The sequence below is a fragment of the Schistocerca serialis genome, chromosome 1 (genome assembly GCF_023864345.2).
Source record: "Schistocerca serialis cubense isolate TAMUIC-IGC-003099 chromosome 1, iqSchSeri2.2, whole genome shotgun sequence".
Lineage (NCBI taxonomy): Eukaryota > Metazoa > Arthropoda > Insecta > Orthoptera > Acrididae > Schistocerca > Schistocerca serialis.
The window spans coordinates 678,456,516-678,471,215 of NC_064638.1; the positions used below are offsets into that span (position 1 = coordinate 678,456,516).

General features: G+C 35.0%; 1 protein-coding gene across 1 annotated transcript in view; it reads right to left on the minus strand.

Annotated features, from left to right (window-relative positions):
- Positions 1–1,915: 1,915 nt before the first annotated feature.
- Positions 1,916–14,700, minus strand: part of LOC126480210 (serine/threonine-protein kinase D1) — a 232,288-nt gene continuing 219,503 nt past the window's right edge. The window contains exon 19 of the mRNA XM_050103847.1: positions 1,916–9,232. Within this exon, the coding sequence (XP_049959804.1) occupies positions 9,119–9,232 (114 nt within the window). The 3' untranslated portion in view covers positions 1,916–9,118. The remainder of the gene's footprint in view (positions 9,233–14,700) is intronic.

Here is a 14,700-nt window from a genome sequence, read left to right on the forward strand (position 1 = left end):
TTAATCACACCTGGTATCGCTGTACAGGTGTGTATGTGTATTATCTAGATCGTTAATGTAATCACCTGGAAGCTAGTTTAGTTTTCAGTTTTTTTTGTACCTTTTGCCAAGTCCACCTTTCTACTATTTAGTTGGTGTTTTTCTCTACTCTCAAATTATTTACATTCTGCCAAAACTTTCCGTACCACATTTCATTGGATTATGTTTTAGAAATTCTGGGGCCAATGTCTCTATCCATACTGTATAGGTAGGGACCTTGGAAAGAGGAATATGGACAGTGAAAACTCAGCACACAAGTATCAATGTCTATTCTACAAGGAAAGCAACTAAGCTTCAACCATGGGATGATAAGCTATCGGTGAATTCTGATTACGGTATAAAGAACCCCACCAATGTGTATCTACTTTTTGTCTCATGAGCAACTGTTACCAAGATGGGAACTTTCAGTGACAAAAGTGCCTGTTCAAAGATTAAGTATCTGCTAGGCTATTGAGATTTATGGAGTAGGCAATAAAACTAAATTTGGTGTATGGCATGTATTTACTGACACCCAACATATTACCATGTAACCAGCAGCCTTAACGTCTCTTCGAAGGGAAGTGCTACCAAAATTACTTGGAGAACTTACTCTTGAAATTTGGGCAAATATTCAGAGCATGAGGAAGCGGTGTAAGATGTAATGTAATCAGTTTAGTGGCCATCTAGGTTCCTGAATTAAAATCCCATCATCACTTGATCATTATTAATATAATTATTTTCAAAGGTATCTGGTTTCATTTTCCAAAGACATTAGCTTCATGCTTTTGCAAACTGTCATCAGTAACAAATTTTTTAGCAGATATTATCAAAAGATAGTTTCTTGGTTTTATTTCACACTGCAGTTAGTTGAAATTGTTCATTGCAGTTGTAGAAAACCAAATTAATGTTGCGAACAGAAACAAATGTAATGTACTATGATATGTTTATGGTCACATCCAACCTATGGACAAACAACCTGCAACTGACTACACCAGATGCAAATAGTACACTGTGTTTGCATCTAGTAAATCCATGCAGAATTATTTTAGGATACTTCTTGATCGACTGAGCAACAAAGATGCTATCAACGTGCTTGTGTCGGTAAGCTTATGATATTTACAAATGCTTAGTGACATAAACTAATGTATACACTGTTAGTTTTGGTTGATTATAGCTACTTTCTCACATTGCAGTAGAAATGGTGCTAATTACTCTGACTTTGGTAATTATTATATCTGTAACCAAACAAACAAGTTAACAGTGAGAAATACTACGAAACAAACACAATATACTTGTTTTACTGTGGACCTGATACATCAACTTTACCCCATCCACATCCTCTTCCACTACAACAACAGTGGTTAGCATTGGGTTTTGCCATCACATCAGTTAGGTGGTTAGGGTTGCAATCATTACCTGAGTCACAATGAATTAACATCACTATATCAGTTGGCTGCTACTTGAGAGTGGATTATATTATTTTACATGATAGTACACATAGTATACGAAAGGTATGTTCCCAGAGGCAAGTTCCCATTCGGAATTTCCTCCACTGCCACTAAAGTACTAAAAACACATCATTAGTCTTTAAAAGGTATGAAGATGAGAGTTTAATTCCTGATGAAGATGAGGAGCACAAGCTCAGATGGGGGAAGAAATCAGGTATGTCATTTTCAAAGGAACTGTACTAGCAATTCCCTTAAACAGTTCAAGCAAACTGTGGAAAACATGAATCTCGATTGCCAGATAGGGGTTTGAACTCTCATTCTAGCAAAGTTAAGTACAGTGTCTTACCATTACATCACTTTCTTGTCAGTATTTAGAAATGCCTTGTATTTATGTAGAATTTTAGAAGAAGGAAAGGTATCATACTGCACTACACTGAAAAAGCACTAACTTTCTGTACAAAAGTTTTTATTGAACTCCTTACTCCCAGTCAGTAACAAGGTAATACATTTTAACTATCTGTAATGCAATCAGAACAATTATCTAGTATAAATATTTCACTTCTCATAATACTGTACTGCAGCAATAGATATATATTAGGCCTTTCACTGAGATTGTAGTTTCCACATAGAAATTGCACTTCCATTTCAGATGTGGCTCTACAGGTGAAGAAAATTATTTTAAAACAAATAATTTTGTAAAGTGATATTCATTTCTATTTAAACTTAGTCAGTAATTGAGTCATTAACCAGTTTACTTGAATTCTATACAAGAAATGTTAGCTGATCAAAAATAAAATCATCACTGATGTCCCAGTTCACATACCTTTAGTAAGATTTCATATTTAACTGCAATTTTAACACTGTGAGAGAATTTACAGTTGATTGGTTTATACATTAGACATAGTTAACATGATGTTTCGATGTTCATTAATATCACGGCATATCATTTAAAATTTGACAAAACTTCGTTAGTAATACTACAAGACAGTCTGAATTGTAGGCAAAGTAAATTTTAAAATTCAGTCTAAAATTCCATGTGAATATCAACAGTAGCGAGAACAGTCATGAAGTATTCTTCTACAACTAAAAAACCCTATATATGCATCATCAAAACATTTCCATTTCCAGTTAAAACATGACCATTGTAAAACGAATATCAAAACAATGGGTATTTGTAGTGCACTACGACTGTTGCTGAGTGAACAACAGCTTAAATGCTAACCACTTTTTGTCGTATAACAAGAGATATCATTATAAGGCCAACTTTTTGAGACATCTGTTTTCTCAGATATGAATAAAAATTTCATGAGTTTATACATCTGTAATTTGACACTTTTTATACAGTCACTTCTTAACACACTATACAATTATACAGAAAGCACAGTTGCAGTAGGTTACCAATACACTAGTTCTCAATATATTTGAGATCTGTCCACTCACAAAGTTCGAACAACTGCTGGAATAACAGGAAAATAAAGCACTTTTTTATATACTGCTTCTAATGTGGAAAACAATAATGGATTCATGAGTAGGAGGAATATTTTTGAAAATAGTAAACTACAATACCATAAATTTTTCAGATCATGCAAGAATAGGTATCTGTTTACCATAATAAAGTACTTTTTTCCCTTTTCTATACTAGAAGAATTCAATCTACATTCTGTTTTTATAAAACAATTTGTTTTCTATTAGTGTGTACAGCCATTTCAAGAAAATGTAAAATTATGCTTCATATTATATATTGTGTTCACTGCTTAACTTCAAAAATCAAATTGTTCAAGTTAAGGTTGATATAACTGTTCAGATCTGTGGGCTTACTGCAAAAATCTTCCTAACAAAAATTACATTAGATTAAAAATAGTAACTTTTTCATTAGGCATAATAAAAAGTATAAAAGTTTGCCATCCATAATCTGATAAGTTGAGACAAGTGAGCTTAGATTACAGTCTATCTGCAGAAAGAGGAGCACGACAGTTTTCTAGTCAATTAACTGCACTGACATGTTACTAAGTTAATTCAGAAAACAGTTTTTTTTAAAGTGTAATGTTGTCACACATTCAACTAATACATCATTGTTGCTGGAAGAACAAACAGTACTTGCCTCTGCAAGGAACAACATTCTGCTTTGGTGGACATATTCATCAACATGTGATAACAGTGACAGACAAAACCAAATATTTAAAAATTCTTTTAACAAATTGGATGAGGCTATTTTCTTTCTGGTACTCTATAACTTGGTACAGAAACTGAGGTTAAGAGTGTGCCACAAAGACAGTCCCAAATATACAAATGACAAGTGTCAATTAGTTTTTGAGTTAGAGATGCATGATTCAAAGATTTAACTTGCCAGTAGTTGTATTCTTTCATGCTATTTTTTGACTGATTCAGATGCAGAAGTCAAAACATGAATGGCTTCCTGATAGAAACAGTCCGAGGAACAACTGAGATAATGAATGTTGCACAAAGAGAGCACATATGGGTAGGTGGGCTGTGTCTGTGGCTTCCACAGTTATAGAAATTGAGCATCTGCAAAATTTTAAACTGTCATTCCTTTAATAATACCAGTAATTTGGTTAACACTGCTATTTACTACTGTGAAATTTCAAATTAGAATATATATTTACATCACTTTGCCACTGCCAGTTGATACTGATTTATTTTAACTTCTCTTCAGAATGGCAAATCATAAAAAATGTTTCTTTGTCACAATGGGAAATCCGTGACAGACTACAACAATTCTTATATACGTTATAATAATAACAGCATGTTTAAGCAAACTAATTCACAAACCAAACATGTCATCACCACAAACATTAGTATTTTGAACATACAGCAATTTCACATCTTACAAATTAAAGACAGTTATTCCATGCACCATTCATGGCATCTTTTTTTTTAAAAAATAATTACATAACTTTGAATCTCTTCCTGCAGGACACTTAAAATTACAGCACTATTCATTTACAAAACTGTCAGTGAACTGAATGGAACATTCATTAGTAGAATGCAAGCCTTTCTTATGCCACAGACTAGCAGAATGATGGTTTTGGAATAAATTGTAACATCAATTCATGCAAAACATATTATTTTTCCACTGACTTCAAAAACAAACACATCCTCTTAAAAGAGGAAGCAAATTGTAGAGAAAACCGGATACTGTTTGGTTACAACTCCTAATAAGAAAGACAAAATTCACACTAAAATGGGTAAATTTAGATCATAACAACAATGTGTACATGTATTAATGGAATGACAGTGCCCCATTCATTTCACTTCATAGCATATTAAGCCTTAAAAGCAGGGCATGCAGAGTTCAGATGAAGGGCATCAACCAGTTACTGCTAGTAGGACAAAAAAAAAATGAACATGGCAAGATTTATTATGCATGGTGCCATATATGAAAAATGACCATCACACTGATGATCTGTTTTACAAGATGCAAATTACCTAAATAACACTTGTTTGTCGAAAAGATATAAATACAAAAAACTTCATTTATTTAAATATCATGAAGTCAATACTTGACTTTTTAAAGTATAAAACATATAAAATTATATATCAAATATTTGCAGTACACATAATTATTTACAGATTTAATAATATAATTTTTTTCCAGAAAAATGACATCTCTCTTCACAAATTAATATAATTACGAAAGCAAGCCGCAAGCCTGTAAAACAGGTTTATTAGTTATATCATCTCAAATAACACTACTAAATTTTAAAAAAGGAAGGTTGACATACATTTTGTAACCTTTTTACATTTGTACAAACAAAGAAGTGGCAAGTTTTCTAAATTGATAATTTCGTCTGTGTATTTAAAGGCAATGCTTAAAAAACTCTTTCCTTCAAATTAAAAAATTAGTTCAATTCATTTTCACTCTAATGAAAAATAATAGGCAAGACACATCCATTCAGTAAATAATGTTGATATTTCGCATCACTTATTTCAATTTTGATACTGTATGATTTGATTCAGTCCACCTTTTTTTTTGAGCTGAATTATAAAACACCTACAGAATAAAAACTGTTGTAAAGATAATACGACTTTGGCAGTGTTATAAAACAATATATTTCCTACAGTATGCATTCATGCGCAGTGAGCTGGATATCCTGATACTGTAATTTACCAGACATTCATATACATAATATCCCTTCCGTAACTTCAAAGAAAATCAATCACAATGTGGAAATTATATCAGGCCAGTATTACAATGACTGAAAAGTAAAATACATTGACAGATGAATATGTGATTTGTATGCAATACATAGCATAATGCTTCATTTACCAGTCTAATACACACATTAGATTTTCAGCCCTTATTATATCTTATACAGAAATCATTATCAATATGAATAACAGTTTCTTAAAATATGAAAAGTTTTAGAGCAACACATACATAATGTCTGAGTCTCACCAAACATATGCATCTGCCAAGCTGTCATAATGTACGGAATATCAAGCAAATATCTTTGCCCTTATCTTTCTAAAATCAGTACCACAAACTGATACACAATCAAAATATTTAAATGAGTACAAAAAAATTAAACTGAACATTTAATAGTACTGTTATAGTGAAAATGATACTGAACTTAAGTTTGTCAAACAATTTCATGTTTTTGTAGCATTCTACCACATTCTACCAGTGTCATCCATACATATGGCAAAAATTTTATACTATAATACTGAAGAATGTTTACAGAAGTACTCACGACAGATACACAAGCTGAATGCATTGTGTTCTCTTGGAATACTGAAGCACAAATTTTTGATGTATTTTTAACTGTTCTTCAGAGATTGTTCCATGTCACAACAAGTAAACACATACAGAGAACCATATATCTCAGTTAAATATTTATTTACTGACACCATGTTTATATTTATATGCGAATTCTTTATTAGAAGAACTATTTACAACACATCTCTAGAAATATCATGATGGAAAAACAGATTAAATGATGTTTCTCATGTGGCCACATGTTAAATTTCTCTCATTTTTATCACTCGACAGTTGTTGATGTAGCAGAGTACGCTTGGAATTTCTTGGCAAATAGATATAGTAAACAGAGACTGGAATGGTATTAATGAATTACTGGGAAAGAATTCGAGGGATTTTAGACATCTATGACAAAAGAAAGAAAGAAAATATTTCCGGTTTTAACAAACATATATTATTATTATTATTATTAGCAGTGCGATATACGAATGAGTGGCAACAGTTAACATAATCTGTGTAATATTTAGGCCATGAGGGGATCAGTTCAAAGAATTTTATCACTTACAGTACTTCTTTTAGGCCACAAAGACACTGCGTCTTGGTGTTTTATAACCAAATTTTTTTATGGGTGTATTCTTGTGGAAATAATTTATCCAAAAAAAAGAGTGAAGCTTTACAATAACTACTCAGTTGTACAAAGGATCAGATTTTGATGCAGTCAGTTATATGTAGGAATGTCACTTTAAAAATGTTAGCTTATTTTACAGTATCTGCAATAAGTGCAATAAATTTTCATGCAGCGTATTTAGGCTACTATTCATTTCTGTGCATTTTTAGCCACACTTGGACAAGAAATTGTCAACATAAATGTGTGGATATCACAATCTCATATTATTTCTATTAGGTAATGTCCATCAGACAGTAAAATTATGACATGTAGCAACTAATAATGGTGCCAAGTCTTAAATTTTGGCAATAACTCCTCTGGTCCCAGTCTGCCACCTAGTGCACAAAGTAAACGAGGCTATGAACATAATTATGGTTTGACTGGCGCATTAAATACTGAATAATTTAATTATTCCTGACTAATGGAAGTTTTTAAGATGATTAAAACCAATAAAGTGGCCTACCTGTAACGATTTGTGAATAGTCAAAACAGTGTTTGGGAAGCTATTAATGCTTTCCTAGACAATAGTATTTCAATTTTGTCACCTGTGCACACCCGAGTAACCAACTAAATGTTTCAACATCCAACTCACCTACAATTTTTCTGTCTCCTAGAGATTTCTCTTGATGCTGTGGAACCAGCACTCTCGAGACAACAGTAAAATTGGAGTTGGAGTGTTTCTGTTTTACAGCAATGTCAAGTTATTAATGGAATGGGAAGTTGTTTTAACCTGTTGTAAATGGTTAACAAGTGTATATTCTTCTAACTTATAGATAATTTTGTGCCAGTAACAAATCTGAGGCATTGAGAAAGCTAAAATCTCTATTGCATCCTTTTCCTTTAGGAGTTGGTTCCAAAGCATCAGGTCAGAGCCAACAGACAGTTTTTAAGGAATATGGAAGAAGTGACATCTTAAAAACTTTGAGTCATATTGGTTGTGTGGCCAAATTCAGAGGAGTATTAAACGCTGAAAGCAGATGTCTAGTATTAGTCCCACATAGTCACTGTGGCTCACACGTGTAAAAGTGAGATGGTGAAAGCACTGCCTGAGAAAGGCAGGGATCTTGGTTTGAGCCCTGGTGTGGAACACAGTTTTACCTTGCAAGGAAGATTCAAAACTGCAAACACTCCAGCTTAGGCTGTGGCTAAGCCATTTTTCCACAATATCCTTTCTTCACAAGTGCTACTCTTTCAACGTGTGTATGAGAACTTCTGTAAAGTTTGGAATGTAGGACAGAGGTACTAGCAGAAGTAAAGCTGCAAGGATAGGCAGTGAGTTATGCATAGATAGCTCAGGCAGAGTATTCTCTGTGAAAAGCAAGGTTCTGGGTTTGAGTTCCAGTCCAGCACATAGTCTTAATCTGCCGTAAAATTTAATAACAGCACACTATTTGCTAAAATGTATGAAATTTTATATGAGCTGCTTGTGTTTCGGAAACTTTTTAAACTGCACGCATTTTCTGTCGTCGTACAGAATTTCTGTACTATTTGAAATAACTGCTGAATATTGAATTTTTAATTCAGACTGCACTGGTAACATTTAATATCACTGATGTGCAAACAAGAAAACACTGATGAGACACATTCTTTAACTGAGAAATATGGTCCTCATTATTGAAGTCACAGTTATGATGTAATGTATTTACCTGGTACATGAATAAGTGATATAGTACATGTAAAAAGCAGCAGCCCAAGGTGTCTAATATGCTTAAAAACCTACAAATATTGGTTAATGGATCACTGTTTACATAAACACAGTTTACACATTGTAAAATGTTTAGTCATTTGCAACTTTAACAAAACCGTACCTCAGTTGTCGTAAGAGAGGAAATTACTTATCCAAACCATATACTACCAACTATACAATATAAAAGGATTAGTAACATATTTGAATATATAGCCATAACCATCCAGGGCTTTCACTCTGACTGACTCACGGATGCGCGCGCGCGCACACGCACACGCACACACACACACACACACACACACACACACACACACACACACACACCACTTTCTTTCTGCCATTATTTAGTAAAGGCAAAGAAATATGTAAATGAGTATTGCTGGACTGAGTAATTATATACACTATAATGTTACAAAAATAAACAATTCAATAAACTGCAGTACATAATAGTAAAATCTGCAACATGCAGATGCAACATTATGTTACAAAATCTAATAGAGAGCTTGACAGGAACATCTTCATCATGTTTTGATGAAACGTCTCCAGCGTGTCCTGGCCACAGTGACCCAACTTTTGGCTGGTCAAAGGCGTTCCCTTCGATAACTTTCCCATCGTGCATCATCAGACTCGTGAGTGAGGTACCTAATGCCAACCTGCTTCTCTAGTTCTCGTAAATCGCACCATGTTTGGTAATCCTGCAAAGCAAAAATTCATAAAGACATTGCTGAGCATCTGCTGTTAATGGTGATTATGGCAGTCGACAAATGGCTGAAATGGACAGATTTATTAGAAAACAGGAAAATGAATATTTGTAACAGTTTCCTTATAATGTGACTGTGCAACAGTGGGATTCATTATTAGATATTGCCACAAGTCATGCTGTAAGCAGTGCAGAGTAGAAGCTAAGGTTGCTAGCTAGCATGTGGGCTACTGTAGTGATTCGAGAATTTCTGTGTAAATTCTACAACCACTTAGCCTTCTACCATCTCAAACACACAATATTCAGGATATGAGAGTGGGATGGTTGAATCCTACCAACTGCGCATCACGTGTTTGTGTGTGCAGGTTTAAAATCAGTAGCGGGAAGAAAGTAGACGTGGCGGGCAAACGGCACCGATAAGTACCTGTCGGGCAATCCACAGATGTTTTAGTGAGTGTGTAAGGAAGAACCATGGAGTTTATATGCAGCTCTGTGCTTACTGTGTCATTGACTATTGTTATTAAAACAAGGACAGTTGAAAAAGAACTCCTGGAAACTATTGACATAAGCTTGCTATAGGGAAGACTTATGTTCTGATTCATGTTAAGAAAAGTTATGGTACCTAAGCCAACTTTCTTTTAACTGTAACCCAATTTGTTTCTGACGTTTGGCTGTACAAGACACTTACAAGAAGTTACATACTTATGTGTATGGAGGTTAAATACACCGTTAAATGACGAAACTGTACCTAGCATTATTCTACGGAGAAGAAGTCAATAGGGTTAGAAGGTGGCTATCTGTGTGAAAGGACCGAGAAAATGAGAGATGAAGCTCTTACGTGTTGCCATAGCAACCAAACATAATAAAATAAGGGAATTACTCCCAGAAATTGGAATATGTTCAAGTATCCAATGGAGCAAAATTTAAATGGAAAAATGGTGACGAAATAAAAGTTCAAATTGATAAAACAGCAAAGAAGATTTCGATGTATTTGTCTAAGAAGAAATACGCATAGAACGCTTCAACCAAGAAGCTCCAGTGCAGGGAGTATACAGCTCTCACACACATCATGGGAACACAGATGTGGAAACCAACATACATCTGACGCTGCCAGCACCAGCTGTTGTTCACTGGTGCTGACCTGCCTCCACATCCGCAACGTGAATTCTACTCCGGGTGAGCGTAAAACAAAATCTTGATTACTTTAGTATGAAGTGGTACAAGATACTGTTGAGTGAACTTTTATTATGTAATTATCATATTTAAAGTTAGTTAAAATGCTTACAAGAGCTAAGGTATATAAAAGTATGGAAAATATACAACAGGTTGGGGAAACTCGAGACCCAGCTATGGTCATGAAAATTAGCAAAGAAGTGCCTGATTGGGCTGAATTGATAAATTTAATCAAAGCTCAGTGTCTTAAGTTAAACTCATTAAGTTCTCATTTAAATACCCAGAGTGAATCTTAAATGCTCAGAGTGAAACTTTAAATATTCAAACGACAAATTTATGTATGTTAAATGCCGAAGTTGACCCTCAAAGCAAAGAATTTAGTAATCTATGCGAAGGCATAGGTGCATTGATGACTGAGTTCGACGCTATAAGTAACAGAGAATTTAAAAGTAGATTTAAAGAACGAGTTGACAAATTCTTTGACCACTCATATAAATTAAATGTTTACAGACCTTAGTCAGAAACAGAGTAGCACTTTTCAAGATTTATCGAAAAGGTTAGAACTTAACATTGAGAATAAATGTAATAATGTAGAATATCAACTTATTGAAAAGTTAGGATCTTTTGAAAACGTGTACAATATTAAGTATAATGATTAGGGCCCGGATTTTAACGACAAGTCATATTTTTTTCTGAACTATAGGGTGAATTTTAGAACAATTTATACACATATGCAGGCATTTTAGTGTCGAAAAATGTATTTTGATTGTGCACATTAAGTCACATTTCAACAAATTTTAGTAATAGGTCATAGTGTGGCTAACTTTTAATATAACAGGTCATATTTCTGTCAACTTTTGCCAAAAATGCATATACTGTTTTTCTCGTATCTTACGGGACACACGAATAAGAAAATGAATATGTTGCCCACGAGACAATATTTAATGTCCTATTATGAAAGATAAACAGATAAATTAGTACACAGCTTTATTTCTCAGGACCGTAGCAGAAAATCGGTGTACCACAACAGTCATTTCGCGAACATAAAACATCGTTGCGCAGAGTTGACAGTACACTCTCAGAGCCAACAAAGGCAGCTTCTGCCGTAATAATCATCACAGTCGCACAGGTGTTCCCAGTAACCAGTTTGAATGCAGCCTTTGCCTTGTTCAACATGCCTAAAGCAAAGTGCTCCGACAGTGTGAAGTTGCGAGGATATGTTCGAGAATTTGGAGAGAAGTTCTTTAGTACTGATGGGAAAATATTATTTTGTAAACTGTGTGAAACGAAGTGCTGAAAATAACAGCAAGCAAACGCCGTTATTTGAACAGACAGGTCAATCGTCAACCGTGCAATCATTCTGCAAGGATTTGTGTGAGATGATGGTGTTCTGCAGCATCCCATTGGGAAAGCTGAAGAATCCATGCTTCAGACGGTTCTTGGAGAAGTACACAACACATCCAGTTCCAAATGAATCTACACTGAGAAAGAACTAGTTATCCATATGCTAACAATGATGTGCTCAACAAAATACGAATTACTATTGCTGAGCAAAAGATCTGGCTGTCAAGAGATGAAACTACGGATATTAGTGGGTGATATATTGCAAATGTTGTTGCTGGTGTTCTAAAAGTTGATGGCCCTGGAGATATGTTCCTACTAACGTGTGAAGCTCTCAATAGAGTAAGCAATTCGACGATTGCTAATTTGTTTGACAACTCTCTGAAGCTACTGTGGCCGCATGGTGCGAAAAGAGACAACGTTTTGCTGCTCGTAACAGATGGTGCTTCATATATGGCTAAAGCGGCCAAAGGGCTTTAGATTCTCTACCCCAGTATGGTGTACGCCACTTGCCTTGCACATGTGTTGCACAAAGTTGCCCAAGAGGTGCGATCAAATTACCCTGACGTGGACAAATTAATATCCTGTGGCAAGAAAATCTAAGTGAAGCCTCCACTATGGGTGCAGAAATTCAAGGAAAAAGCACCTTCAACACCCCTCCCACCTGAATCTGTTCTTACACGATGGGGTTCTTGGCTTAATGCTGCTGAGTATTAATGCACCAACTACACTCAAATAAAGACACTCGCCTGTGAGCTTGATAGCGATGAATCAAGTGCTATCAAAATTGTGAAAGACGTTTTTACAGATACATTGTCTCAAAACTTGGCATACATCAACGCCAATTTTTCACTGATATTAAAAGCCATCAAAAGACTGGAAGCTGTTGGCACTCAGCTATGTGAGGCCCTGAGTGTTGTGCAACATGTGCAGAGTGAGTTGGGTCAAGTTCGTGGTCTTGTGGCTGACAATGTGAAAACCAAATTGCAAAGTGTTCTCTAATGGAATCCTGGATATTCTACACTGTTCAAAATTAGTGACAGTCTTTCAGGGAATGCCGCAACATTTGAAGATACTGAAACAAAGCTGGACTCCAGTGACCTGGCTGCCTTCAAATATGCTTCAGTGACATTTTGTGAAGTGGAGAGGAGCTTTTCCAGGGGGAAAAAAAAAAAAAAAAAAAAAAAAAAAAAAAAAAAAAAAAAAAAAAAAACATCCTAGAATTCTACCTATTGCGCTTCACATGTTTGTGTATGCAAGTTTCAAATCAGTCGCAGGAAGAAAGTAGACGCGGCGAACGAACGGCACTGACAAGTACCTGTCAGGCAATGTTTTAGTGAGTGTGTAAGGAAGAACCATGGAGTTTATATACAGCTCCGTGCATATTGTGTCATTGACTATTGTTATTAAAACAAGGACAGTTGAAAAAGAACTCTTTGGAACTCTTGATGTAAGCTTGCTATAGGGAAGACTTGTGTTCTGATTAATGTTAAGAAAAGTTATGGTATCTAAGCCAACTTTCTTTTAACTGTAACCCAATTTGTTTCTGACTTTCGGCTGTACGAGAGACTTACACGAAGTTACATATTTATGTGGAAAGTGAGAGTTTTATTGTGTATGGAGGTTAAATACATCGTTAACTGATGAAAAGTAAAGTTTGTATGTCTACTCATTTCATAAATAGAAAGAGTCTAAAAATTCCTGTACCTTGCGTTATTCTATGGAGAAGAAGTCAAGAGGGTTTCCAGCAGCCAGCTGGCTAGTAAAAAAAAAACGTGGCTGCAAGTTCCAAGCAAGTAAAGAAGTGGAAGGTGGTTTGGGGGAATAAACCGATATAACCCAGATCCACACTCACACTTTAAGTCGTTAGACTACCAGTTCAATTCTGATCAGCAGAAAATATTTATTATTAACAATTTATCATTTCTAGAAGGTACCTGAAATATCTTAAATTTGTAATGTTTGCATATTTTGGAAGAATTAATGTTTGTATAGACAGCAGCATTCTCTATGTAGGAGGCAGTTCTGTTATGTCTGTACACTGGTGTTTGTAATAAGTGTGCTTTCAGTGCTAAGCGCAGCACTTCACTCACAACTCTGCTTTCAGATCTGGAATTCACTGTAGTTACAATGTGACAATGTAACTAGAGGACGAAAAGAACTTTTAATGATATCTATTAAAGTACTGGTTACACCTGAAGTCCTAAGATGACAATTCTTGTGAGCACTACATATAACTGAAATTGTTGGATGTGAGGTCTGCCAGTTATGCAGAACACCATTCTTTCTCAGTACCCAAATATGTGCCATCAGTGGGTTTTCATTTTTATTTATTCTGCAATGTGAACAGTTTTGTTAAATGATTATAAAATTACGTGCATCTTTAGTTCAAACAAAAGATCATTTATTTTTGTAAATACCTTTACATTTGGTGTGCATGAATTTTCTGGATGCCTTGTGTGTTAATTACTACAGGTAGCTTGTCATCTGCAACCAAATGATGTTGATGAGAAAGTATTTTTCTGGGAGTTAACCTATCTTCTAGAATGTAATTTAGATTGTCGTGATGTTTTCGCGCCTATATTCGTTTTTACTTATGTTTTCATGTGGAAAGCACTTCCATCCTTCGCATCATACTGAGGTGTTGTGATGCACACGTAACTATAACAAGTATTTTCCACAAATAATGCAGTAAAACACTTTTCACTTCACCAAAACATAGTGTGATTGTGGTTTGTTGTGTGTCCAAGCCCAGTCAGTGTCCATTTGTTCACCAGAGAGTTCGGCACCAAATTTGAATTTTTTTGCATTTTATCTTTGTGTGTGTGTGTGTGTGTGTGTGTGTGTGTGTGTGTGTGTGTGTGTGTGTGTGTGTGCACGCGCGCGCACGGCATGTGCCTGCTCCTTTGTTTGAACTAAAGATGCACGTAATTTTATAATCATTTAACA